Genomic DNA, 27,625 nt, shown 5'->3' on the forward strand with positions numbered 1-27,625 from the left:
AACAGTTATCCTGTTTTGATCACCAAGATAACATGACAGAAAGAGAAAGGTGAATGGTGGTTCTTAGATATGTACAACAAAGGGGTGTTTTCCCCCACAATTTTCACCTTTCCAGAAGCTAAGGAGATCAATAAAGCACCAATCAATTCTTATAAGAAAGGTAAAATAAAGTAAAAACTGTAAACCACCTCTTATAAGAAATGAAGGGGGTGGTGTGAACGAGTCAGGACAGAAAATCTTATGCAGTAAGTGATGCTGATGTTGAAATGATTGGTTAACTATTTTCAAGAAACAGTTAAGCACAAACCAAAAGAAAGTCCATAGAGAATAAAGAGTTAAACACAGATACAGAGGTAGATATAAAGCTATACATATATAAATACATAAAAATACATACAAACATAAAAGTAGAAGTAATCTGAAAAAACAGTAGTTAAGTTACATATCATGGTTGAACACATCAAAGCAAATTGGCTCTGGGAAGCCTAGCCCAATGGCTTAATCAAGCTCTTCCTCATCCCCGGAATGTCAGCATTCCAGGCTGGACCTACAATTCTAGCCTACAGAACCCCGACTCATGCATGGTCCTTCCTCCCCTGAGATTCTCCCAGCATCCTCCCTACCAAGACTCCTTTCTCCCTTAATCATGACCCTTTCCCGATGACATGGCTTTCCCATTTAGTGCACACGACCAGTGTTCCGGTTCCCCAGCTTTCAAACTTTTACAGAAGCTTCATTTTAATATCGCAAGTTCTTGACAGTGCAAGAAAAGAGAGTGGTAAAGAGAAGAACGTTGGAGGCCGGGCCTGTAGGATGAGAAGACTAACAGGTACATTTGTAGACAGTGGCTGGAACATGTTGGGGTGATCAGCATACTGTGAGGAGGGGTTTCAAGAGATATTTGTTCCCCTCTTCAGCCGACTACAAATGTACAGGACATATAATTATTTTTTTTCCAAAAATATACATGAAGTAGAAAAGCAAGATATGCTTATATAAAAACGTAACATTACCTACCCATATAGAACAATTTCTGAAAAACTAGACTTTGAGGAAAAGATTTAGCAACCCTTAAAAAGTCAAATACTACCTACCCGCTGAGGCCATGTACACGACTCAGATTCAGCAGACCTGGATATGTGTCCTGATTTTGCCATTTACTGCTGGACCGTTTTATTTTCATCACTTAATTTTTCCAGCCCTTACTTTCCCAATTTAGCAAAAGGAAATAACTCGATTAGGAGAGTTTTAAAAAATTACTAATTCCTAGGCTCTCCATCCCAGACCTACACAATCAGAATCTCAGAGATGGGGAAATTTGTAAAAGTCTCTTTTCTGAAGTCTCCCCAGTATGATCTGGACACAGTGACTCTGAGGACCGGAAGCTGGAACGGGTGAGCCACCGCAGTGGGTTAGCTCACCTCCAGCTCCCCAGATCCCCCACTTCTCACTGTTGTTTGAGCCCATCACTCCTTCCTCCATGAGGAGTACGGGAGACTAACTGAGGTGTAGAACTGAAGAACATTCACACAGCAGCCTGGGTGATGGGGAAGCAGGAGAGTCCTCATCACACTGCTGATAGAGGAGACCAGGCAGGAAGAGAGAAGTGTCCTTATCAATACAAGGTGGTCCTCAGGCAGATTATTCATGGAAACACTGTGAGGTGATGGTTAGGAAAATGCTTACTTAGACACAGGCCATGTAGACCTCTGGTCTTGCTTGGAACCCAACCCCTAGGTTGACATTATTTCAATGGGGAAAAATGCATTGCGACCTCCAGTGAATAACTCATTTCTGTATGCTGAGAGCTGCCAGCGCACAACAGGAACACAATTCAAAATGTACAGGTCTGACTATTGGATTTATGCATTGAGTCATTTTTGTCTTTCTTTTAGAATAACTATGGAATTATACTTGACACCTTTTAAGCACCAAGCTTTCTTCGAATCAATACGTCTATCAGCTTCCTTCAATGATTATTTTCCTGTTATCAGAGGTTAGAGGACAGAGAATAATTCTTTAAAGAAGCGATTTTTGAATGGTCCAATCAATTCCTTTGAATTAATAGTGAGCTTGTAAACAACCACTAGAAATATGTGCTAAGAGTCAAAGGCTAACATAGGAACTTTTTAACAATTGATGTAATGCAAGACAGCCCCAAATATTTAGTTCTGATCATGTGCCAGAATGATTGTTATCATTAGGCGTTAACATTTCAGTTCTTATTCTTCTGGTCAAATGTCTAAGTTGTTAAATTGCTTTCTATGCCCTCTGCTAAAACCCTACTTTGCACCTGAGCTAGCATATCCTGTAAACATCATCAGGATAACAATGTATGTTCACAAAGCACTTCTATTTTCGAAGGGCTTTCACAGCATTATTTCTTGTTTCTCACAACAGACCTGAAGTAGGCATATCTGATAGCAGCCCCATTTTATAAATGGTAGCTGAGTCAGCAGTCACTCAGCCAGCAGGGAGCGAAGGTGGCACACCTGTTCAAAGGTGAGAAGAGACATGGAAAGCCAGGTGGCCTAGTGAGTGAGGCCAGACTACATAGGGCTTGAATGCTCAAGGGCTGAACCAATTTGGTAGGCAATGGGATTTTTCATCTGAGGAGTGATTGGATTAATATGGCAGGAAGGTAGCCAACAGCAGGGAGAATGAAATGAGCAGGTAATCACTAAAAAGAGGTGATCTGGAAAACACGTGCCAGCCTTGGATTGTCCAGGGTAACCCACTGACTTCAGTCAGCTGGAGCTGCTTCCAGAAAACAATCACTTTTGAGCAATCTTTGGAAGGAGTCATCTACAAGTGAGGCTAGGGAAGAGTGCCCACTGTGCACCCCAGAAGTCCCAGGATCCTTCAGGCTGCTAATGTCCTCTACTATGTATGCCTGGAGGTGGCGACCTGAGGCCCAGAGTCTTTGGTGCCCTCTACTCTATCCCTTTTCTCTCTTTAGCTCCTGACTTTATGACAGGTTAGCTCAGGGAGGCTGTCCCTCGCTACTGTGTTCTTACTCAGTCAAAAGGTAGACCCACGAAGACTGTAGCAGAATCCTAGCAAGAACACTCACAAGACTTCGCTCACTCAACAAATCATTAGTGAGTTCCTACTACTATATGCAAGCACTGTTGTAGGCAGGGAGATACAATAAGGAATATAATAAGCCCCGCTTTCATCAAGCTTCCATCGGACCACATCTCCTACCTTTGGGCTTTCATCCTTGTCCTGTACTTTGTCTGGACCACTCTACCCCCCGAAATCTGTGTGAGTCTCTTATTCCCTGACTTTCTTCAGAATTTTTTTCTCATTATCACCTTTTTTGTGGGGCCCTCTCCAATCACCCTATTCAAACTTGCATCACCTTCTAGAATTGCCCTTCTCTCTCTCTCTTTTCTTCATAACAGTTATCTCCAACTAACATGTCATAGGTTTCTCTTATTTTTCTTCTTTAATTATTTTACTCCTCCCACTAGAATCTAAGCTCCAGAAAGGCAGGAGTTTTTGTCTGTTTTGTTCATGACTGCATCCCTAGTGTCTTTGGCAGTAAAACTGGTACCTAGCAGGCATGGAAAACAAGCCTCTGACACACAGAGATACGCACACAGGCCTCTAACATTCACTTGTATTCATTATTATAAACCATATGTATACATTTTCCTACACAGTCACGCATAAGTTCCTAATCTTGCACATAGTTTTAAAAGCCCTAAATGTCCAAATTGGTAAGCATTTTTTCTTACTTTATTTGTTTGTTTATAAACTAAACATTTTTTCTCCTCTTACATTGTTTTCAAACATGAACATTCTGTCCTTTTCATATTCAGGCCATTTATTATAAGATATTTCCCACAGAATCCATAACCACTTACTATTTCTAGCTAAGTGTATGTCAATTCACAACATCAAAACAGCTCTACAAAACATGAAAATGATGTCAAATGTCCAATCTTTATTCTTTTCAAATGCAATCTCTGACTTTAAAAGTAGACATATATGTAAACTAAAGCAGTCTTACGGAATTAAAATTCTATACCTAATAAAACCTACCCTTGCTCTTTCTTCATTTTTACATTTCCCCAAATAGTTGGTTTCTCGTTGCAAAGGTTTGGGTTGCAGTGATTTTCAGGAGAAAGTTATAAATGTACAAAGCCTCTCATACAGAAATAATTAAACGTTTTGCTTTCTATTTCTCTAGGTCCTGAGAAACACTGGTTAATAAGATGAAATGAATAGAAAATGCCAGTAGAGCTGATCTTAAGGCCTGGTTCTCCCATCTCCTAATTATGTGACCTCAGGCCAGCTTTAGCTTCCTTATCCAAAAGAAGAGTAAAGATGATATTCCCTCACCTGCTCACCACCCAGAACTTTTCTGAGAATAATAATAATAATAATAATAAAATTACTATTGGGATATGCTCTAAGCTATAGAGCAGGGGTGTCAAAAGTGCGGCCCGCGGGCCAACTGCGGCCCGCAATCCATTGTTAATTGGCCCACAGCAAATTGCAAAAACATATTCAGTTTACTTAAATAAACCAGGTGAGGCAATACGTACTTCACCTCGAGTGAGTGGCCCGGCTGTTTGTGTATTTTACCGCATGTGGCCCTTGGTGAAAAACGTTGAAAAAAGTTTGGACACCCCTGCTCTAGAGCAATAGTCAAACGTAAGGTATAACAATAAAAGTGCAGTCCTCTTAATCAAAGCATAGTAAAACTTACAGTACTTTTTCTTCTTCCTACCCCCTTATATCAGGTATATTATAAAAAGCAGTTTTTATAGATATGTTTTGGAATATACCTTTGACTGTATTGTCCTCAGGTTAATCAGATGAATGTCACAAGGCAAAGATGACAGTAATGGAGAGAATTCACCCAGCAGCTGAAGGGTGGGTACGGGGTTCTTTTCCATCATTGAAAAGACAGGGTGATTCAGGAAAGAAGAAGTTATGTGGCTGAGGAGGGAAGGATAACTGACCGACTTCTTTTCTTCTTCCTGTCAAAAAAAAAAAAAAAAATGCTTAAGAGTTACATATTTGCAGTTCTCATAATATTAATGGAATTACCTGATAGAAATTCAATAGAGAAGAAATATAAAAATATATTGTTTGATTTTGTTATATTTTATAAATAAGAGTCTTAGAAAAGGCATAGCAGATTACCAAGTTCAGTTCTAAACAATACAAGAAAACAAAGAGTGTCCACTTAACTCATATGCTTACAAATATCTCTTTTCCATTGCTTCAATATTAAAAATTCTGATAACATTTTCCACAAACATTTTAGGACAAGATAAACTTTTTAAAGAAATTGTCAACAAAACTCTTAAGTAGATGGGTTGGGATGTTCATGTATTTTGCATATCATCAAATGTTATCTCTTTTCCCTCAGGATTTACCTATCATATTCTCATGGTTTCATTTATATGCTTAATTAGACCATAAAGCCATATGTTGATCCAAAGTTATGTTTTATGAATGTTACCCATGATAGCATTTTAAAAAAAACTCTCAAAATAAATAACGTTTTTAAATAACACAGGTGGCATAACTAGATCATCCGTTTTCTATAAATTTGGTAAATCATTGTCAGTTGCTTCACTCTACTTTATTCTCCAAACAGGAACTGTTATATATCTTATACAATAATGATCATTTATCTACATGATATCCAATTATTCTTTAAAATGTAAAAATTTTTTAGTCTTTGCAATGATGTGTACTTACAGACAAGTGTTTCAACATTAAATAAGTCTGTCAGAGCTGGGGACATACATACGGGGTGGATGACATACACAATTAATTAAATTAATGACTAAGTAGAACTTTAACCAATAATGCCTAAGATGTAAAAGCAGACCCAGAAAAGCAAGGAGAAAATAATTTATGTAGAAAGGTCTTTTGAACACCAGTGATATTTGAAGCAAATTTAATTTTGTATCTTATTTTTAAAATGACTATTTCACTGACATCTTCGGATGTCTCATCCTTTTTGTAATACAAGGCTTAAATGAAAGGCTTGGCTACTTATCTGTGTGAAAAGATAGGACCTATAGAAGATACAGAGCTTAAAATTCAAGAGTGTCAGATTAGCACTGAACAGAGGGTGTTAGTGAAGAGTGACAAGCATCTTGCCAGGAGCAAACTGTAGATGTCATTACAATTTAGACCATGGAGAGAGAGAGAGAGTGAAAAAAAAAAAAATAAAGACAGCAGAGGGATATTGCAATATTAAGACACTGAGAAAAAGAAAAAAAACAGATCTCAAAGAGTTGTACAAAAATGTATCCATTCCACCTTCTTTTTTAAAGGAAAAATTAAATAAAGCATATGAAATAATATTCTCCAAAAATACTGAAATTTAATGCAGCTTGTAGAATAAGATGAATAGAGAGGGAACATTTTCAACAATACGCTTTAAATGTACTCCAAGATCAAAGAACTTCATAATCTAGGTCAGGATTGCTGACAAAATCACTTTTGAGTAATAAAGATGAAAAGTTCTAACAGAAAGGAAAACACCTGCCTTATCAAATTTGGGAGGGGTTAAGTCCATTCGAGGTCAAGAAACATTCAGAAAAAGCTCTCTGGCTTTGTTCTATGCTCTTGGAGGAATCCCCAGACACTTCAGGGAGAAGATGGGGTATTTCTTGATGGATTATTTATATTTTAGAAGCAGTAATGTGCCATATTTACCTTTCTTCCAAACTCAAATCAGTTCACCTAATTCTCAGTGCTTCCCCCAAATTCTCCACACATCAGAATGACTTGGGGAGCTTTGAAAAAACATAGATCCCTAGGCAGGGGTGGGGCCCTGGGAAAGTGAAACTTAAATGCCCCTCCGCCTCAGGTGAAGTTCATGGAGTCAGTCCCACACTGCTCTGTGGACTTGTGCTGGGAATTGCCAGCCCATACGTCTTTCCAACTTTCTAGAAGAAACAGAGCTCCCTTTGGAATCTAAAGTATAAACCTCATCCTTTAACTCGTTTTTGATTAAAAACCAACATTCAGATCAAAAACATGTTAATGAAAAGTCTTGTCAAAGGAACCAATTTCATACATATAGGTACTCTGAGAATTCAAGAACTGTGTGCCTTTGACTCTGCTAAGCGAGACAAGGAAGAGAAGTTTATAGAAGGAAAGGGGAGAAGTTTAGAGAAGAGAGGCGGTTCAGTGCCCTAAGAGCACCTTGAATACACAACATTGCTGGAAGCTGGCCAGGCCGGGAAGGCTCCATCATTCACACACTTTCTTAACATATTTATAGCAACAAGGGGCTCAACAAAACATTTAACTGTTCAGTTATCACTATTTTAATTAATCTCCTAGAAAGGTAATCTTTTAACTGTAACCTTATCATAATCCCAAAGTGTATAAAATATGTTTGCTATTGGAAATTTTACATGTTTGTTTGAGCTATAAATGAATTCCCCAACCTTGTAGCAACTAATATACAATTATAAACATTATTTGTTTTTTTGTTGGTTGGAAGGCTTGGGACTGCACAGTCTAGCTTTCTCCTTGCAGCAAGTGTAAAATTAAAAATAGTTTCCAGCATATTCTGATCAAAACCACACCAAATTGAGATCTTCTCCATTGGGTTCCAGCCCTTATTTCACAAGTCAAACTTCTTGCCAGGCTCGTTGGTGCCTTTCATTACGCCCACTTGAGTTACCTTATCCCAAAACATCAAAGATTTCCATTTCATCTACATCAAAACTTGCTAAATTATGTACGATAAGAAGATGTCATTTTTTAGTCACCTTTATTCATTCAGTAGGACGTGACACATGGTGGGAACTTGATAATGTGTCAAGCAAATGCAATATAAATAAATAAAGAAAAATATTATAGGGGAGAAGGAGGGAATAAAAAGACAAAGAGTAAAAAGAAGAAAGAATGAAAATATATTGAATCTAAAGATATAGAGATAAATATCATATAGCACAAGCTGAAGCCTGGTGTTCTGTGGGCCTAATTGGACTACAGAAATGCTTTGGTAGGTCTGCATGGTCTTAATTTTTTTTCCCCCAGTCAATTCTCAAAAATAGAAAGAAAAAAAATTCCAGAAGATTTCACATTAAAATCATGAAAAACAATTTAAAAACTCCCCCAAACTGGTAACTGTTTTTTGTTGTTGTTGTTTTTTCTTTTACCCCAAACAGTGGAAATTCAAGTTACCTTGGGCCCCCACATTCCCATGTGGAAACAATCACCTGGAGCTGAGCTGTGGCTCCCAGGTGGGATGTGTGTCATGTTCACCACAGGTCCTCTGGTTACTTAGCTAAAGCATTTGCCCCCAAACCTGACCCATCTCCCTCCTGCCATCACTCTCCTGAGCCCTATAAGCAGTTGAGCTTTTCATCTGATTTCTCCTAACTTCCGTTCCTTATATGTAAAGACCTGGTTTCAAGAGGTAAAATGATACAACTGTAACAACTGAACACTTGCAGTGCTTCTAAATCCAGTTTAATACCGCTTTGCTATCCCAGTCCTTCTCATTTTTAACTCAGCCTCCTTTACTATACTAGTTGTCAGCATAAAGGTGGTAGGGAGCAAGCGTCAAAGAAACAAGTCATAAAGGGTCAACGTCAAAGTGACAATTCCTATTTTCCATTTCCGTTGACCTTTGAGCATCATAACCATGGGTGATGGTCAACCTCATGTAGCCATAGTCCTCTGCTGGGCATTTGTACATCTCACAGCGACGATCATTCCAGTCCTTATACTCACTGCCTCTCTGTGGAACACTGGAGAACAGGACTCACTCCTATACAGTCACCCAGGATTACTCCCCTGAGGCTCCGGCAAGCTCAAGGCTTCCCACTAAAATGCCTTCCTGTCCAGGGTATGTCTCCCCACCTCAGTTTCTACCATCAATATTTTAGACATGAGAGTCTCAGTTGAAAATAAAAACACTTTGTAGAAAATGTAAGTTATATGATATGCAATATTTCTTTATCAAAAATCTTTCTAATCAATTGCACTAGAAATTAGAATGTATTTTCTCTTCTCTAGTTCATTTTTTTATTTAGAAGAAACTATTGACTTAAGCCCAAAAATCTATAGCTGAGCAAATGAAAAATTTAACCAACATAGGATTATAAAAACATTGGATCGAATTTAAATCAATTAATCTCCGAGGAGTTTTAAAGGGGAATAAACAAATTATTTAACTTCTAAGTGAAAGCTTTATAGATCTGACATGAAAATCCCTATTGCCATAGTTAACAGAAGTTTTGCAAATTAGTGTCTATATATAGAGAAAAATCTTAAAGTGAGAAAAAAAAAAACCACTAGCTGCCATCACTCCACAAGATTTTCCTAGGTAGGTTTGGTCCCAAATCTACACTATCTTGTCAGTAATTGATTTAAACTATGAGTCCAAGAATTGGTATAAATCTTGACATGTAACATGGATGTTAAAATATTTTTCCTGAAAGATTCTATATATTGGAAGAACACTTTACTTTAATTAGCTGTTGTCATTTCATTCAATCAACTAGTATTTGACTTATGAACAAGGAGGCACTGTGGGGTACATGGAAATGAGGTAGACAAGTTCCTGGAATCCAGGACGAGAAACAGAACATGCATATGCTGAAAGGCAGTAAGCACTAACCGTGACAAATACAGTGTGCAGTCACAGCTCACTCATTTAGGTTATTTGTTATTCATTCATGAAACACATATTGGGTGCTTCCTTCCTCTGCTAGGGACAGCCTAGAAGCAGAGAGACATAGCCCTTACTCTCAGGGAGTTTATGGTCCAAAGGAAAAGAAAGACAATGACCCAATAATCACAGACACAGATGAACGGGAGATGCACAGGTCTGACGAGCATAGAAGAAAGAGATTTGACCTGGTCAGGCAGAAGCAGTTGACAAAGTGAGCTCTGATCTGAACTATTACTAAGAGTCCCCTGGGCAAAGGGGATGAAAAAACCTGTACAAAGGTGCTGTGGGGGTTGGGTGCATGGGAAATACTGAACGGAAAGGAAACCAGTGGGCCCAGAGCAGAAACAGTGAGAGTCATTCTAAATGAGGATGGGGGACAGGCAGAGTCTATATCGTGAGAGGCTCTGTAGGCTGTAAGAGATTTTGGTTTTTACACCGAGAGCAATGAGAAGACATTAGAGAGGTTAAGTAGGGGGGCAATGAGGTTAGATTGGATTTAAAAAGAAAACAAAAACAAATACGGCAGGAAGAGGGCAGTAGAGTAGGTGTGTATAGGCTAGACCCAGGAAACACACGATATTAGTTTAGATTAGGGTAAAGTAAACAAGTCTATATAGATTTGAAATACAGTATTTAGGCAATGAGATAGCCAAGCACTGGTGATTACTGTTGTGGGAGAATGGCCAGTGAGGGAAGAGTGTCTATGAGAAATGACTCCTAGGTTGCTGGCACTGGATGGAAGGTGGTGCTAGTCACCAAAAGAGGGAACAAAGGAAAAGGGCCAGGTTTGGGGGGTAGGGAGATCCTGAGAGTGATCTTGGATATGTTGAGTGTGAGGTGGCCTTAGAAACGTAAAAAGAAATATCAGGAAGCAACTAGATAAATGGGATACGTATTTGTGGGTTCTCTCTACATAGAGGTGGTCACTGAAGCCAGGGGAGCAGGAGACTGCAGAGTCAGAACATATAAAAAGAGAAAAGGAGAAGGCCTGGGACCAAGCCTTAAGGACTCTGATATTTAATGGCTGAATAAAGAAGCATCAGAGAAATAGAGAAAGTACTGCCCAAGACGAAGGAAGAAAACCAAATGAGCGAGGCACCATGGAAGCCCTGGCTAGAAAGTGTTTTAAGAAGTGACAATGGTCAGTGTCACAGGCTGCTGAAGGTGAAGAAGACAATCAAAACCATCTGCTGGATCCAGTGACATTGGCAAGAATGTATGATGGTGGACAAAGCCACACTGACATAAATTGAGTATGTAAGGGAAGCAATGAAATACACTCATCTCACGAACTCTGACTCAGTAGGGTAGGGGAGACAGGACAGTAGCATTTGAGAAATGGAAATGAGCGTGTGAGTGACGACTGGGGTTCCGTTTCAATTTTTAACGGGAGAAAATGAAGACTGCTTAAAGGCCAATGAAAGGAATTGTCTAGGGAGATGTTGTCCATGAGGGGCATGGAGCGGTAAGGAGGGAGAATAACTCGTAACAGGATCCTGAGAGGGCGATTACAGTAAGTGCCAAGGACGAGTGGAGGGACTGGCCTTAGATGAAAGGAAGGTAAATGTCTTTATTGTAACACATGGGAAGAAGGAAAGAGTGGGAGTTGAAGATTGGTACCTAGAACAGAGAGCTCTGTCGCATGGTTGTTCTCTCTATAAAGTGGATGGTGAGGTCACTAGTTAAAAAGAGTAGAAAAGATTTGAAATGGTCAGTGCAGGAAGAGGGAGGGCAGAGTAGAGACAGGGCCACGTCAAGGGCCATCTGAGATGGTAATCAGTAGTTTATGCAGGACTCCGAGGGTATTTTTCTGCCACCTGAAGAAGCCTATTGTCAGGTTGGTTCATGTTCAGTGGAGCTTTGGAGACACTGTTTAACATGGAATGCTGGATCTTTGCTTTGCAGAATACAAATTGAATAAGAAGACAGACAGGTAAATCCATTTTCAATTTATAAGTCTAAGACTAGAAGTACACTAAGGTTTCAAATACATTTTACTAAACAAACTTAATCTCTTAGATTTGTGACTAAGCTCTATTCTTTAATCAACTCTTTCAAAATAATTTCAGGAAATTTCATCCAAACTGATTTCTTAACATTATTTTGTATCTACATAATTAAGAAAAAATAAACATTAAAATGATGTAAATGCAAATCTTACACAATAGATACCTGCAGTTCTCTTTCTTGTGACTATAGACTAAATCTATTATAAACATATCCCAATATTGTAAATCGTAAAAAATAAAAAATTGGAAAGTCGCCATTTCAAATTGTGGATGGCAAAGAATAATCAACATTAGAACATGCAAATTATTTTTTTCATACCATATTCATGACAGTTCTTTTTTCTAGTAGTATTCGAAATAAATTAGCTGTAATCTTGTTATCATGGACACCTTGCTCAAGGCCACGATTATCATCTTGCATGAGTCTTCGATCCATGATAACTTCAATCTGACCTATGAAACAAACGAAAAAACTGGCCAGAGTTACTTAATACAGACATTCACTGAGGATCACATAAATATAGGCACGGTCTCAATTTAAGTTTCTACTCTAGCCAAGGAGACAGAACTACTGGGGGTGCCAAAAAAATGTATATACATGACTTGCATTCATCTTTTGTTACTGGTATATATTGAGTATTACCATTTTAATACAGTTTTCCATTTCTTAAAATGTGTATACATTTTTTTGGCACCTCTGTATACAACCCATAGTACCATGGACTTTTTCTCAAGAGTGGCTCAAAGTAGCAAGTATTAATTCATAAAAGATAACATTTCTGCCTTTCTTCATTAATGTTTAGTAAAATCTGATAAGGAATTTAAAAACAGGACAGGACCGATCAAAGTTAAAAATGAAATTAAAAAAAAATAATCTAACGTTAAAAGAATTAATCTAAAGAGTAAATAAAGTCCTCCAAAAATTTTAGGGGCAACATTTAGAACACAAAAATATTTATGAAGTTCATTACAAAACACACATTACACAAGGAGTAATAAGACAAAAATATAGAGGGCAGGATCTGAATAGGATCTGAAATACAGTTTAGGTTACTTGATATGCAGTGATTGTCTGAAGAAAGAAGCCCTAGGATTTGGCATCACCTGTCATGTACCCTGTTGCCTCCCTGATACTGTGTTAGTGCCATCACCACTGCCCTGGCTCCTCCAGCTCAAAAAGGGGTCCTATGTGGTTCCTTCATTTACTATGGAATAATTCCACATCTCCTCTAGTTTACATTGTAAGCTAATGGTTAGGTTATGAAATTACAAACTAAGAAAAGTAGAAAAAACAAAAAAAATCCAGAGTCATATATATGACTACACTAAAAAAAAAAAGTAAAGTTTTATATGTTTATATATATATATATATATATATATATATATATATATATATATATATACACGCATATTTAAAAATACATGTATATTTCTCCATCCATTCATTCATATTTGTTATTGTATTAAATGATCACTTGGCATAAAAGAGCAATACATAAAAGATTGTAATAACTATTACTCTTACATAGTCACACCAACTGTTTAGTTTTTCTTCTTAGTTTAGGTACTCAGTACATAAAATGACCAGCCATGCTTAGAATTTTCATTGCTACTACCTCCAGGTTTTAGAAGACCACTGTCTAGAACTTACTCCTCAGACAATGGGACTAACTGTCCCCATGCTTATCTAGAGTTTGATCACTTCACACCCAAATTAGTACATCTGACAGTTACTAACTCTCCCCCTTGCCTCCCAATGTTAGTCCCTATAAGCGACACTAGTAATATCCTGGACTGCACACAAATTATTTATATGTTTGTAGCTATTCAAACTCTAGGGTATTTGGGTGTCTCCAGTAGGGGCAGAGGAGCTTTACTTCTCAGCTCATCTTTATCAGGGAAGTGAGATAATACTGCGTGATTCCTGCTGCTTGACTACCAACGTCTAGTCCTCCGTTTAGTGCCCGACTTTGAGAATTTAAGGCAGGGTTTAAAAATGCGTGGGTCAAGAATCACATCTAGCACTAAGATGGTTTATGTTCTGATATTTTAAAAATTATATCAACCTTTACAGATTGGGCAACTTCACATAAAATCCCAGACTTCTGGGCTCTTTAAAAACAGAAACATTCCCCATCAAGATAATGAACTGGCACTAAGCAGTGGCCGCCCCACTGTACATGGTAACGTGTTCTCCAGTTTGCTCAATCCCACCACCTCCGACCAAATCCCCAACATGAGGTCATTATTTTTATAACTGAATTCATGTCTTTATGGCATAATCTCATGACTTTGTCTAATGAAGTCCTAAAGAAAAATGAGTAGTAGTATTTGTGTGTGTGTGTGGAAGTACGGAACGTATGTATATGCCTAATATAAAAAGTGGGTTTGTGTCAAAGGATATGCAAGCCATATGCATTCATTTATTATCTGGTTGGCTCCTTGAGACACTTACCTTAACCACTCTTAGTATAGAAAGAAGGAAAGCCATTGATGTCACATAAAGAATTAAAACTATGTATTATACGTAAAGGACAAAAGTCTCCCAATAGAAAGTTTTACAAAAATGAAAAAGTGTCCATACTCTATTTTCTTTCTCCATCTTGTTCTCTCTTTTGGAATCTTTCGGGTGGTAGTGCTACAGAAGGATGTGATTCAGGCAACACCTAAGTTTGAACTGTAACTTCCCACCTTTGCAAATTTAGGTAAGTTATCTAAACTTTCAGAGTCTGAGTTTCCACATCCAGTCAATCATGACAATGACACAGAATTTTGCAAATAATGGGAAATCTTGAAAACAATTGGCTTCACGCAATTTTAGGTTCCTGTTCTTCACCTGAAGATTGAGAAAATACATTTTATACTGTTCTCAAAAAATGCAAAATTAACTAATAGTCTGGTTCTCGAAAGAAAGCTGGTTACTGGAGATGATAATTAATACATATGACCAAAAGAAAAATTATATACTGGGAACTAAAACTTAGAGCAAAAAAGAGTCTGAAAAATACATACCACTTTTCAAACTCGATACACCCAAAGACTGAGCAGAGAGCAGTGTCAAGCGGTGCTCAGCATCCTGGACATATGCCATTGTGGTCATCGGATAGACATTTGCTTGAAGAGGCAATTTGCTCATTGTCATTCTAGGCTGAATCTATAAGACCAAACAATTCTCTTAAATTAAAAAAAAAATCAAGTGATATTTACATAATGTACTTTAAAATATTAGTATTAACTACAGATGGCTTTTCTTCCAAAGAGAAAAACGTACAGCTTCCTCTCTTGTTCAAGGTTAGAACAAACTTAAAAATTAAAACATTCTTCAAAACGATGAAGAAATATCACAAGGATCTTAGAAAACAATTTTTGAGAAAGTTAGAACTTGTCTAGATTTTTAAAACAGGCATTCCTATTTAAATTCAGAATAAATATCCTTAACAAAAAGTCTTCTAGCTCTCCAATATTGCATAAAACAAATTATAAAGGTATTAAGTATTCATTTTTCATCTAAATCTAACATACTGCTTTTGTAATGAATGCTAAGCACAATAGCTCTTTATCCCATTTCAAGAAATATCTGTTATAATTCTTCTTCTAAAAATCAGTTTTAATAAATATCACAGGGAATGGAGATAAGCAGCATGCTGAAGAAAAAGGACTACTGTATATATGAAACTTTGTTTTACATAAACTTAATGGTAACCACTCCAAAAAAATCCAGAACTGAGATATATACCATAAAAAAAGAAGAAACACAGGGAAAAATCATAGAATACCACCACACTGAAATAACAGACAGCAACCAAAAAGCGAAGAGGCAATGGAGACACTGAGATACCAGAAAATAAAAGACAAAATGGATATAGGAAATCCTCATATATCAATAATCACCCGAAATGTAAATGGTTGAACTCACCAATAAAAAGACACAGAGTAGCAGATTGGATCAAAACACAAAACTCAACCATATGCTGCCTCCAAGAGATGCATCTTAGCTACAAGGACAAATATAGACTCAAAGTGAAAGGGTGGAAACTGATACTCCATGCAAATGGTATCCGGAGAAAAGTGGGGGTAGCCATTCTTATGTCAGATGAAACAGACTTCAGGATAAAAAAGGTAACAGGAGACAAAGATGGACATTATAATGATAAAGGGGACAATACAAGAAGAAAAAATAACAATTATCAATATATATGGCCCCAATCAGGGAGCACCAAAATATACAAAGCAACTACTAACAGAAGGGAGAAACTGACCAAAACACTATAGTAGAGGACCTAAACACATCATTGACAGCTAGGCATAGATCATCCAAACAGAAAATAAGTAAGGGAATATCAGCCCTAAATGACACTTTAGACAAACTGGACACAATTGACATTTATAGAACACTTCATCCTAGGATACCAGACTATACATTCTTATCTAGTGTATATGGAACGTTCTCAAGAATAGACAACATATTGGGACATAAAACTAACCTCAGCAAATTTAATAAGATTGAAATCTTACCAAGCATATTCTCTGATCAAAAACCTTTGAAATTGGATATCAACTGCAAAAAGAAAGCAGGAAAAACCACAAATATGTGGAGATAAAAAAACACGCTTTTAAATAACAACTGGGTCAAAGAAGAAATAAGAGGAGAGATCAAAAGATACACAGAAACAAATGAGATTGAAAATACATCCTATCAAAATTATTGGGATGCAGTGAAAGCAGTAATAAGAGGGAAATTTATGTCATTACAGGCCTATCTCACCAAACAAGAAAAAACCCCATATCAACAACCTAACATTACACCTTAAATACCTAGAAAAAGAAGAACAAATGAAACCCAAAGTCAGCAGAAGGAAGGAAATAATAAAAATAAGAGCGGAACTAAATGAAATAGAGAACAAAAAGACAATAGAAAAAAACGCAACAAAGAGTTGGTTCTTTGAAAAAATTAAGAAAATTGACAAACCCTTGGCTAGATTCACTAAAATAAAAAAAAGACACAAGTAAAATCAGAAATGAGAGGAGAAGTTACCACGGTTACCACAGAATACAAAGGATCATCCAAGAATACTATGCAAGACTATACGTCCCCAAATTCAATAACCTAGAAGAAATAGACAAGTTCTTAGAAAGATACAGCCTTCCTAGACTGAATCATGAAGAACAGGAAAATCTTAATAGATCAATCAACAGTAAAGAAATCGAATCAGTTATCCAGAACCTTCCCAAAAGCAAAAGGCCAGGACTGGATGGCTTCACTAGTGAATTCTACCAAACATTCAAAGGGGATCTAATACCTGTCCTACTCAAACTCTTCCAAAAAATTGAAGAGGAGGCAATACTTCCTAACTCACTTTATGAAGCCAGTATTACCCTGATACCAAAACCTGGTAAAGATAACACAAAAAAATAAAATTACAGACCAAAATCTCTTGATGAATACAGATGTAAAAATCCTAAACAAAACTCTAACAAATCGAATATAACAATGCATTAAAAAGATCTACATTACAATCCAGTGGGGCTCCTCACAGGGGCACAAGGATGGTGTAATATATGCAAATTGATCAATGTCATATACCACATGAACAAAATACAAGATAAAAATCATGATTGTATCAATAGATGCAGAAAAAGCATGTGACAAGATACAACATATATTTGCGATGAAAACACTTAATAAAATAGGTATAGAAGGAAAATAACTTAACAAAGGCCATATATGACAAATTCTCACCTAATATCATAATTAATGGTGAAAAACTGAAGCTTTTTGCTCTATGTTCAGGAACAAGACAGGGTTGTCTCCTATCACCTCTGCTATTTAGCATAGTATTGAAAGTCCTAGCTAGAGCAATCAGGCAGGAGAAAGAAATTAAAGGCATCCGAATTGGCAATGTAGAAGTTAAACTGCCACTTTTTGCAGATGACATGATTCTTTACATAGAAAATGCTAAATAACCCACCAAAAAGCTATTATAAACAATACACAAATACAGTAAAGTTGCTGGCTACAAAATCAACATACAAAAATCCATTGCATTTCTATATATTAGCAATGAAATTTCAGAAAAAGAAATGAAGAAAACAAAATTATTTTTGCAATTGCAACAAAAATAATAAAATACCTAGGAATAAACTTAACCAGGGATGTGAAGGACCTATACACTGAAAACTATAAGACATTTTTCAAAGTTATTGAAGACACAAAGGAATGGAAACACATTCCATGCTCCTGGATTGGAAGAATCAACACAGTTGAAATGGCCATATTACCCAAAGCAATATACAGATTTAATGCAATCCCCATCAAAATCCTAATGGTGTTTTTTAAAGAAACAGAACAAAAAATCATCAGCTTTATATGGAATCACAAATGACCCTGAATAGCCAAAGCACTCCTAAAAAAGAAGAATAAGGCTGGAGGTATCACACTCCCTGACTTTAGCATGTATTACAGAGCAACAATAATCAAAACAGTGTGGTACTGGAAGAAAGACACACAGATAAATGGAATAGATTTAAAAACCAAGAAATAAACCCCACAAAAATATGGACAGATAATTATTGACAAAGGAGTCAAAAATACACAATGGAGAAAAGAAAGCCTCTTCAATAAATGGTGTTGGGAGAATTGGATAGCCACGTGCAAAAGAATGAAATTAGACTCCTATCTGTCACCATGTACCAAAATTAACTCAAAATGGATCTAAAGATCTAAACTTAAGACCTGAAACAATAAACTGCATAGAAGAAAACATAGATACTAAACTTAGGGACCTTGGGTTCAAAGAGGATTTTATGAATTTGACGTCAAAGGCAAGGGAAGTAAAGGCTGAAATAAATGAATGGGACTATATGAAACTAAAAAGCTTCTGCACAGCAAAAGAAACCATCAACAAAATAAAGAGACTGCTGACCAAATGGGAGAAGATTTTTGCAAACAATGCCTCTGATAAGGGGCTAATATAAAAAATATATAAGGAACTCATACAACTCAACAACAAAAAGACAAACAATCCAATCAAAAATGGGCAGAGGACCTGAGGAGAAACTTCTCCCAAGAAGACATACAAACGGCCAACAGACATATGAAAAACTAGGTATTAGGGAAATGCAAATCAAAACCACAATGAGAAATCACCTCACACCTGTTAGAATGGCTATCATCAACAAGACAATAAGTGTTGGAGAAGCTGTGGAGGAAAAAGAACCCTCATACACTGTTGGTGGGAATGTAGATTGGAGCAGCCACTATGGAAAGCAGTGTGGGGGTTCCTCAAAAAATTAAGAATAGAATTACCATATACCCAGCAATTCCTCTCCTGGGTATATACCAAAAAAATCTGAAAACATTTATCCATAAAGATATTTGTACTATGATGTTCGCTGCCACTTTATTTAAGGGGGCCAAGACATAGAAACAAAGTGTCCTTTCAATAGATGATTGGATAAATAAGATGTGGCATATATACACAATGGAATACTATTCTGCCATAAGAAAAGATGAAATAGTGTCATTTGCGACAACATGGATGCATCTTGAGATTGTTATGCTAAGTGAAATACATCAGACAGAAAAAGTCAAGAACCATATGATGTTTGTTTGTTTTTTTGTTTATTTGGTATATGAGTTAATTGGAATGAGAAGATCAGGATTGGAAAGAACTGGAGAATTTTTTCAAGGTGTAGCTTTTTTTCTTTTTTTTTAGGTATTTTATAGTTGTTTCTTCACCAGTTTATTAATTTCCTAGGGCTGTGATAAAAATTACCACAAGCTGAGTGGCTTAAAACAACAGAGGTTAATTCCCTCACAATTATGGACACTGCTGAAAGTCTGAAATCAAGGTGTCAACAGGGCCATGCTCCCTCCAAATGCTCTGGCGACATATCCTTCCTTGCCTCTTCTAGCTTCTGGTGGTTTCAGGCAACCCTTGGTACTCCTTGCCTTGTAGACACATCACTTCAATCTGTGCCTGTGTCAGTGGTGCTCTTCTTATGTCTCTGTGAGTGTCCCCGAGTCATAATTCTCCTCTTAAAAGGACACCAGTCATTGGCTTAGAGCCCACTCTACTCCAACACAGCTTGACTATATCTGCTGAGAGCCTATTTCAAAATACAATCACATTCACAGGTTCTGGGTGACCATAAATTTAGTGAGACATTATTCAGTACAACCAGCAAGGTGAAGCCCATAATGTAGGATTGTTCTGAAGATCAAAGATCTTATTTGTGAAATACCCAGTACTATGCCTGACGTTAATGGCTATTCAATATATGTTAACTTTACACTTCTCCTTTGCTGAGTTTCATGTCAAACTTTCAAGAGTTGAAAAAGATATGGTATTTTTATGTACTGGAATAAGATTTCCTGATAACAGGGTCTCTGATGTCTGTCTCCTGAGGTTTCAGTGAGTCTCCTTGACCCTTACCAGCTTAATGTATTGTCAGTTTGTCTCAGAAACTAATCTTAGAGTTGTATGTAATGCATTTAGATACTAGACAAAGACAAATTGGAATTTAGAACTATCTGCACTGAAACTAAACCAGAAGAGTAAGCATTGAATAGTTTTTAAATATCAATGTGCATTTGGTTATTATAATGTAATATGCTAGAAGATTTGATGGAGGAGATCTGAGATGTCTATTTTTTTACATTTTTAAAAATTTATTGGGGTGACAATGGTTAGTAAAATTACAAAGGTTTCAAGTGTACAATTCTGTAATACATCACCTATATATCACATTATATGTTCACCACCCAGAGTCAGTTCTCCTTCCATCACCATATATTTGACCCCCTTTACCCTCTTCTACCACCCGCCTCCCCCCTTACCCTCTGGTAACCACTAAACTGTTGTCTGTGTCTATGAGTTTTTGTTTGTTTATTTGTCTTGTTCCTTTGTTGCTTTCAGTTTTATATTCCACATATCAGTGAAGGCATATGGTTCTCGACTCTTTCTGACTTATTTCACTCAGCAAAGTAATCTCAAGATCTATCCACGTTATCGCAAATGACAGCATTTTACTTGTATCTTTTCTTATGGCAGAATAGTATTCCATTGTGTATATATACCACATCTTCTTTATCCAATCATCTATCAAAGGACACTTTGGTTGTTTCCATATCTTGGCCACCATAAATAAAGCTGCAATGAACATCGTAGTACATGTATCTTTACGGATAAACCCCCAAAACAAAACAAACATTTAAAACTGCCCCAGCTATGTGGCTGTTACTCTCACGCTCCACCTGCAGGTCAAAATTTCTAGTCTTCTTGCCAAAGTACTATTTGTTCCAAAAAGCTTTAAAAATACCTATTTTAAAAGCAGAAATATTTAGGTTATAGACTTAAAAATAATATTTTCCTATTTATTCAAATGTATAATCCTGGAAAAAAATTCTCATTTTTATTCATTTTCACCAAGTTTTTTCATTCATGTATACACCCACACATACAAATAATTACTTCTGGAAGATTTTAAGAAAAGCCTTTCTTTTGTATACAAGGAAAATGAATCACCATAAAGTAGTGGATTCATTTGAAAACCAAACAGCTGTAGCAAAATTAACATAATTCAAAATGCATGCTGCAATTTTTATGCTTTGGAAAAGGTTTAAATTTAACTTTTGCAGGAAATCATAGAAGAAAAAAATGCTCACAATCCTGTCCACTCATCCCAGTTGAAAATCAGAAAATAAAAGCATTTATTGTGAAATTGTTTCTATTCATAGGAAGAAATTTCTAAAATGCTAATGCCTCACAAACATGCTAATGCTTTTAATAGTAGTGTTTCAAAGATATGTGGTCACATGCATATGCTCTGAATAGAGATATAGGTAACAATCAAAAGAGCTCTACTAGAGAACTGAGAATCTGAAAATTTTTATGAATCAATTTTCTCATTACTATTTCAAACTATTTCATGCAAATTTTGATTAAATACATCTCTGCCCACATTTCTAAATAGATATATGTTTGTATCTGTATGTCTATGTACATGTGTGTGTGCATAAAGGTGCACACACACACACCACCATAGAGAGAGGAAATGTTTTCCTGAAATTTAAAAGAGCCCACTAAGTCAGGCAGAGAAAGACAAATACTATATGATTTCACTTGTATGTGGAATCTAAAGAACAAAATAAACCAATATAGAAAACAAACAAACTCGTAAATACAGAGAACAAACTGATGGTTGTCGGATGGGAAAGGAGTTTGGGGGAATGGGTGAAAAAGGGGAAGGGATTAAGTACAAATCGTCAGTTACAAAATCGTCACAGGAATGTGTAGTACAACACAAGAAAGGTGGTCAATAATTGTAATAACTATGTATGGTACCAGGCGGGTACTAGACATATCAGCGTGAAAAAAAAAAAAGATATAATCCATTAATCCCTAATCATGTTTCCTTTATATTAGATAAATTCATATATATTTTGGCATCAAGGTATTTAACATGTATAATGGTCACCAAATCTTCCTTTAAAAAACAAATCCTTACAAATAGATTTAGTCTACAAAATAGTCTATCAGATATTTGTTCTAATTGTGGAAATTTGGTTAATACAGAACCTATGAGTATGTGTTAAAATTAAGTTTTACTTTAGAAATAATTTGCAACCTTAAGCATATTTTTCAAAGGATCCAAAATTAACTGGTTTATTAACATATATAAAAGTTACACACTAACATAACCATTACTTAGACATTTTAAAGGAAAATTACCTGATATCCATTTAGATCCGTATAAAATCTGTTTTTGCTGTTTATGTTAGAAGAAATTCTCATTGCAATCTCGCGGTTATGTTCTTTTCGGATGTCCACAATATTAGACACTTCCACAGACTGTCCTTCAATTCCTAAATTTAAAATAATACTTACATTAATAGAAAGAAAGAAATTGTCCCGTTTTTCTTAAATATGCTATACAGAACTCCTTCCAAAGTTACATATATTTTCCTGTTTTCTGCCTCCTATCTTTACCATCTCTCATATGCTAAGTGGTGTCACAATTCACCTTTTTTTAAAAAAAATATCAGACGGTAGATAACATTTATTCAGGTGCACATATAACTTAACAAAAAGATGAAGAGGTTGGGATGAGATAAATGTAGATGAAATGCCAATGATTCCCCAATGAGTTCTAGAAGGGAAAGAGGACGTTAAATGAGGAAAGGTCAGCCCTACTACAGGCCAGGCCACCTCTCGTCCGCACCGCCATTCCCCAACAGAGCCATTCGAGCCTACTTCTTCAGAATTCTCTCCTTACACACTGGAAATGACGAGCAGTGAAATTTATACTCTGTTGGTTCAAGAGACAGTGTATTATAGCCCATGATCTATATGTAGAAAAAGAGACAGGAGAGCCAATGAGACGATTTATGGCTGAAACCGATATTACCATATTAGTATTTTGAAGCATAATCTGGAGAGCTCCCCAGAACTTAAATCAATTTTAACCAAGTTTGGTATCACTTGGGACCCTGGTTATGGAGTGATTCATTGTGTCCTTTGGTATGTAAACCAGAAGACAGCTCGAAAAAGTCCCAGACATATTAAGCAGTTTTTGTTTGTTTGTTTTTTGGGTTAAGCCTAAAGTGTTCACTAATTTCTATCTATTGTGCTGCCCTAACTGCATGGTCAGGTCCTCAGTAGAGCGTAGGGTCCATTTCAGAGATGGAGAGAGGAGTTATGAAGAAACCGAACACTCTTAATACAGATCACGGGTGTACAAGAGATATATAGGATCTTTTAAGAAGGAGAGCAATTAGGAAAGTGACCAACAGGAGAAAGACTGGCCCTATCCTATTTCATACAGCTGAAGTCTTTTGAGACACTTACTGGACTTTTTTGAGACACGTATTGGACACTCACTTGCAGTTGTTATTCATAACTGACTTCTCTCTACTCCTCACAGACAATCTGTTACTCTGTGCTGATAACCAACAACACTCTTTAGACAAAGAGGGCTGTGTAAAGAAAAATGGGGAGGGGAAGAAAGGCGTGAGGAAAACTTTTTTCTAAGAGCCAAGAAGAATCACCCGAGCTTACAGAAGGTGACAGCAAAGAGTTAGAGTAAAGGAATTTTGAACCTGTGGGATTTGTGGACAAGAATGTAAATGCAGCTGGCCCTGGCACTGTAGGTGTACATGAAAATAACACTGGCGATTATAAAGCATAAATAATAACATGGTGACAATACTAAATGGGCTGAAGCCTTCATCAACAGGATTTTCAGAATGCTCACAGAAAGAAGTTCTCTTCTGGTGGGTTTTGCCCTCCCAGCTCAACAACCTCAGTCAGAACTAACTTCAGTTCCTTCTCATTCTTATAAAGCTATTGTGACTATGGTCTCCATGGGTGGGGGAAGGGGGTGACTCTTTTTCCTGCTTTATGTCCACAGTCTGAACCACTAACCTCTGCCAGTTAAATATACACATATATTTCCTTCTGAGAATTACCCGAAGAATTTGCCGAGATCTCCACTACTACTGGGAAGTTAAAAAAAACCAAAAAAACCACATGCACTGATGATAGAACAACAGTATCTTCTTTGAACTAGGAAAAGTATTACCTAAAATGCAAATTTTTTGTCTCAGTATGCTTAGATTAACCAGAATATTGTTTAAAAACCAAATGAAGTGCATACTCAATTTTAATAAGACAAGATTCTACAAATGAACCCAAGACACCCCAAATCCAAAATGTAGTACTAGGGATGACAGTACTCATGTAGCATTGGGGAAAACAGCAGGTGACAAGTAAACTCTAATCTACTGGAAGCATCTGTAGTGTTTTTAGCACCGCTTTCATGTTTTCTCCTCTCTCCAACCTAGAGGGGTCAACAGAATACATGAAATGAAATAAAGTCTTAACAAAGCAGAGCATCATTAATTTCAAGTCATGTATCACTGGAAAACATTTACAAAAAAACATGCTTCAGGAAAAAAATAATAATTTCACTTTACCTCTAGCAATAATATATTATTTCCGTTGAGAAAATCATCTTTTGCAAACTCAGTATTATGCTCAAATCCTATTGTGGCAACAAATGCTTAAAGCTCCTTTGAAAGAAGCCTCTATGTACATTCACAATTCAGCAAGACGTTAATTTAAATTCTGTGATACAACAGACTTTTAAAATAAGATCAAACTTTAATATACATTAATACATATATATGAACAATCCAAATAAAATATGTCACGGTAATGAAAGCAAAGAGGGTATCCCTGAGTTCTCAAAGAAAGTTATTATTTCTTTAAAGAATATGTGAGAAGGAGAGAGAGGATTGCGAACTTTTCCTATTCAGTATCAAGAATTCCCTAAAGTGTCCCATGCCACTCCCAAGGAAGATCACAGGATTGACAGGAGTACCTGGGAAGCAGGGGTACAAACCCAGTGGTCCCAGTGGTCTGCTGTGTTTGCAATACGTGGCAGCAAAACATATTTTTAACAAAGTGGTTCTCCCTGAGCATGGATGGCCAGGGCTTTCTGAGACCCTCTGTTTTTCCTTCAATCCTGGGGAGAAAAATAGCTTCTACTTTATAAGAGTAGTGCATGGGGGTCAGTGAGGTGATGTTATTCCCACATTTCAACGAAGAGATATAAGTGCCCTCTTGCTGTTAATGCCTCATACTATGCCTTGGAGAAGAGAGAATGGAGACTGTTTATCCATATTAACACAGGCAATGCAAGGTAAGAACAGAGCCTGTCCATCAGCGAAAAACTATAATAGAGAAGTCAGGAGTCTTTCCTCAACTGTTTTTTCATCCTCCCAGTCTGTTAGCGTCTCACAGACACAGACTGTTTTATACACCATCTTTGCATTCCAGTTTTTAACAACATTTTGGACATGTAATAGTTGTTGAATCACTATTAAACAGAATTAGTTAAGATGTGAGACGCAGTATCACATCATGCAAAATTTACTGACATGGGAGGAAATGAAAAGAATGAGGTAAGTCTGTCCAGGCAAAGAAAGATCTGATGAAAAAAGCAAATGCAACACAAAGTATAATAAACTTTATGCTGAAAAGAGACACAAACACAATACTATGCTTTTCTACAGGTGTGTGTGTGTGTGTGTGAGACAGAGCAAGAGAGAGAGAGAGAGAGAGAGAGAGAGAGAGAGAGAGAGAGAGAGAGAGAGAATACACACAGGAGAGAACAGGTAAGTAGTCTCTCTCTTGATCAGTGGATAGAGGCCAGACACAGATTCCAGAGAAATTTTACCGTAGATCTGTAAAGTGTGAAATTTTTGTCAAGAGTATACATATATATTATTTGTATTTATATACATAAAAATAATTGTGAAGCATTTTTAATAGAAGAATATTTCCTAAGAAGGCAGGGAAAAAATAAAACTAAGTAGGCAAGGGATGAGGACATGAGGTCGGGCTGTGTCACAGGGAACATGCTTTGGGAGTGCAACAGCTTCCGGCCGACAGGCTCCTAGAAGTACTCTCAGAGCGATGCTGGTCTCCTTAGAGCCATCTCCCACAGGTGGATCAGGACGGAGGGGACAGAAAAGAAAGGGCATCACCCTCCTGACTTTGTTGCTTAGCACCAGTCTTAAGGAAACCAAAAAGGTACGCCTGAGAGTCTGAAGAGAAAAATTGGAGGGCATCTCTGACACATCCCTGTGTTTTAAGGAAGAGATGGAAGAAACATCAGGGAGGGTATAGGTGACTGTGAGGAATGCAGATAGAAAGCCTGAAGTCATGGCCCTGAGCAGCAACTGATATAAAATCTATCTGAACAGCCTAATTCAACTCTGAACTGCAGAATCTCAGAGTTGATCCAACAACCCTCTCCGCCTCTCCAGATTACCTTATTCTAGCAATTTTGAAATGCAAAGTACAACTTTCCTAATAAAGATACCTGATAAATCAGATGTTACTCTCACTACACTCAAATGGTTATAAGAGTGAGAGGCAGCATCTGGGTAAAAGAGCAAAAGAGAGGCTTACTCACACCCTGGCAAGAATCAAATATCGTATTGGTGGTACTCGATGTATGATTAGTACAAGTCATTAGATCAAGATAGAATAATAGCAACTGGCCCACACTCACTTAGGAAAATGAAAAGTGATGGTGAGACCCCTAGGAAATGTTTAAACCTTCAAACAAATGTTTAATTGGAATTTGACATAGATATGAAACCACATAAAATTAATCCTCAAAAAAAAAAAAATCTAAGATTGTAAACAAGGTCTTCAGTAAGTGTCCTTAAAATGTGGCTCTTGGGCAGAAACGGAACCTTGCTATCTAATTGTCCTCATCCCTTTTCTTCAAATCTGTGCCTGAACAGAGAAGGTGGCTGAGCCATAATCACTTTACAGCAGAAGTAGGACAATAACAGCTGGCGTAAAAAACAGGGGTTCTAATTTTTAATATCCCCCGCCCCAATTCTGGGGGTATTTTATTTTGTATTTAAATAATCAAAAATATAAAAATACCTTTCCCACTATGTATTTACTTTTGTGATGTTTTTGTGAACTTATCCAACTTAACTGGGAGTCTACACTTACAGTTTTTAATGCTCAGTTCAGAACATTTAGGTGAATGACAATTCTCACAACAACGATAAATTTAGTAGGTCAATATGGAGATGTTTCTAAAAATCAAATATCATGACTATATTTTTTAAAAACTGCATTCATATCTGAAAGTACTGAAAATAAAAATGGTAATAATTCCCACAAGTGGATGACCTTTTTCTCCATGTTGACTTATTCAACTTATCATCCATTATAAGATCTAATTTATCCTCTGAGGTACTTGCAGATTTCTGGGTCTGTAAATGTTCACATTGATTATTTCTCCACAAGTGAAAATTTCAACATCTGCTTTCATGAATACAAATTTTAGTAAATTTCATTACAAGTCTCAAATTTAAGAAAACGATGATGTACCACTTTCTTTTACTTATAAA

At 36.8% G+C, this 27,625-nt stretch overlaps 1 protein-coding gene across 1 annotated transcript in view; it reads right to left on the reverse strand.

Moving 5' to 3' along the window:
- Positions 1-27,625, reverse strand: part of MAN2A1 (mannosidase alpha class 2A member 1) — a 166,038-nt gene that overhangs the window by 9,203 nt on the left and 129,210 nt on the right. Inside the window, exons 17-20 of the mRNA XM_019727767.2 lie at positions 22,416-22,549; positions 14,695-14,836; positions 12,002-12,135; positions 4,800-4,994 (exon numbers count right to left, since the gene is read on the reverse strand). Of these exons, the coding sequence (XP_019583326.2) occupies positions 4,800-4,994; positions 12,002-12,135; positions 14,695-14,836; positions 22,416-22,549 (605 nt within the window). The remainder of the gene's footprint in view (positions 1-4,799; positions 4,995-12,001; positions 12,136-14,694; positions 14,837-22,415; positions 22,550-27,625) is intronic.

Source organism: Rhinolophus sinicus, linkage group LG03, assembly GCF_036562045.2.
Source record: "Rhinolophus sinicus isolate RSC01 linkage group LG03, ASM3656204v1, whole genome shotgun sequence".
Lineage (NCBI taxonomy): Eukaryota > Metazoa > Chordata > Mammalia > Chiroptera > Rhinolophidae > Rhinolophus > Rhinolophus sinicus.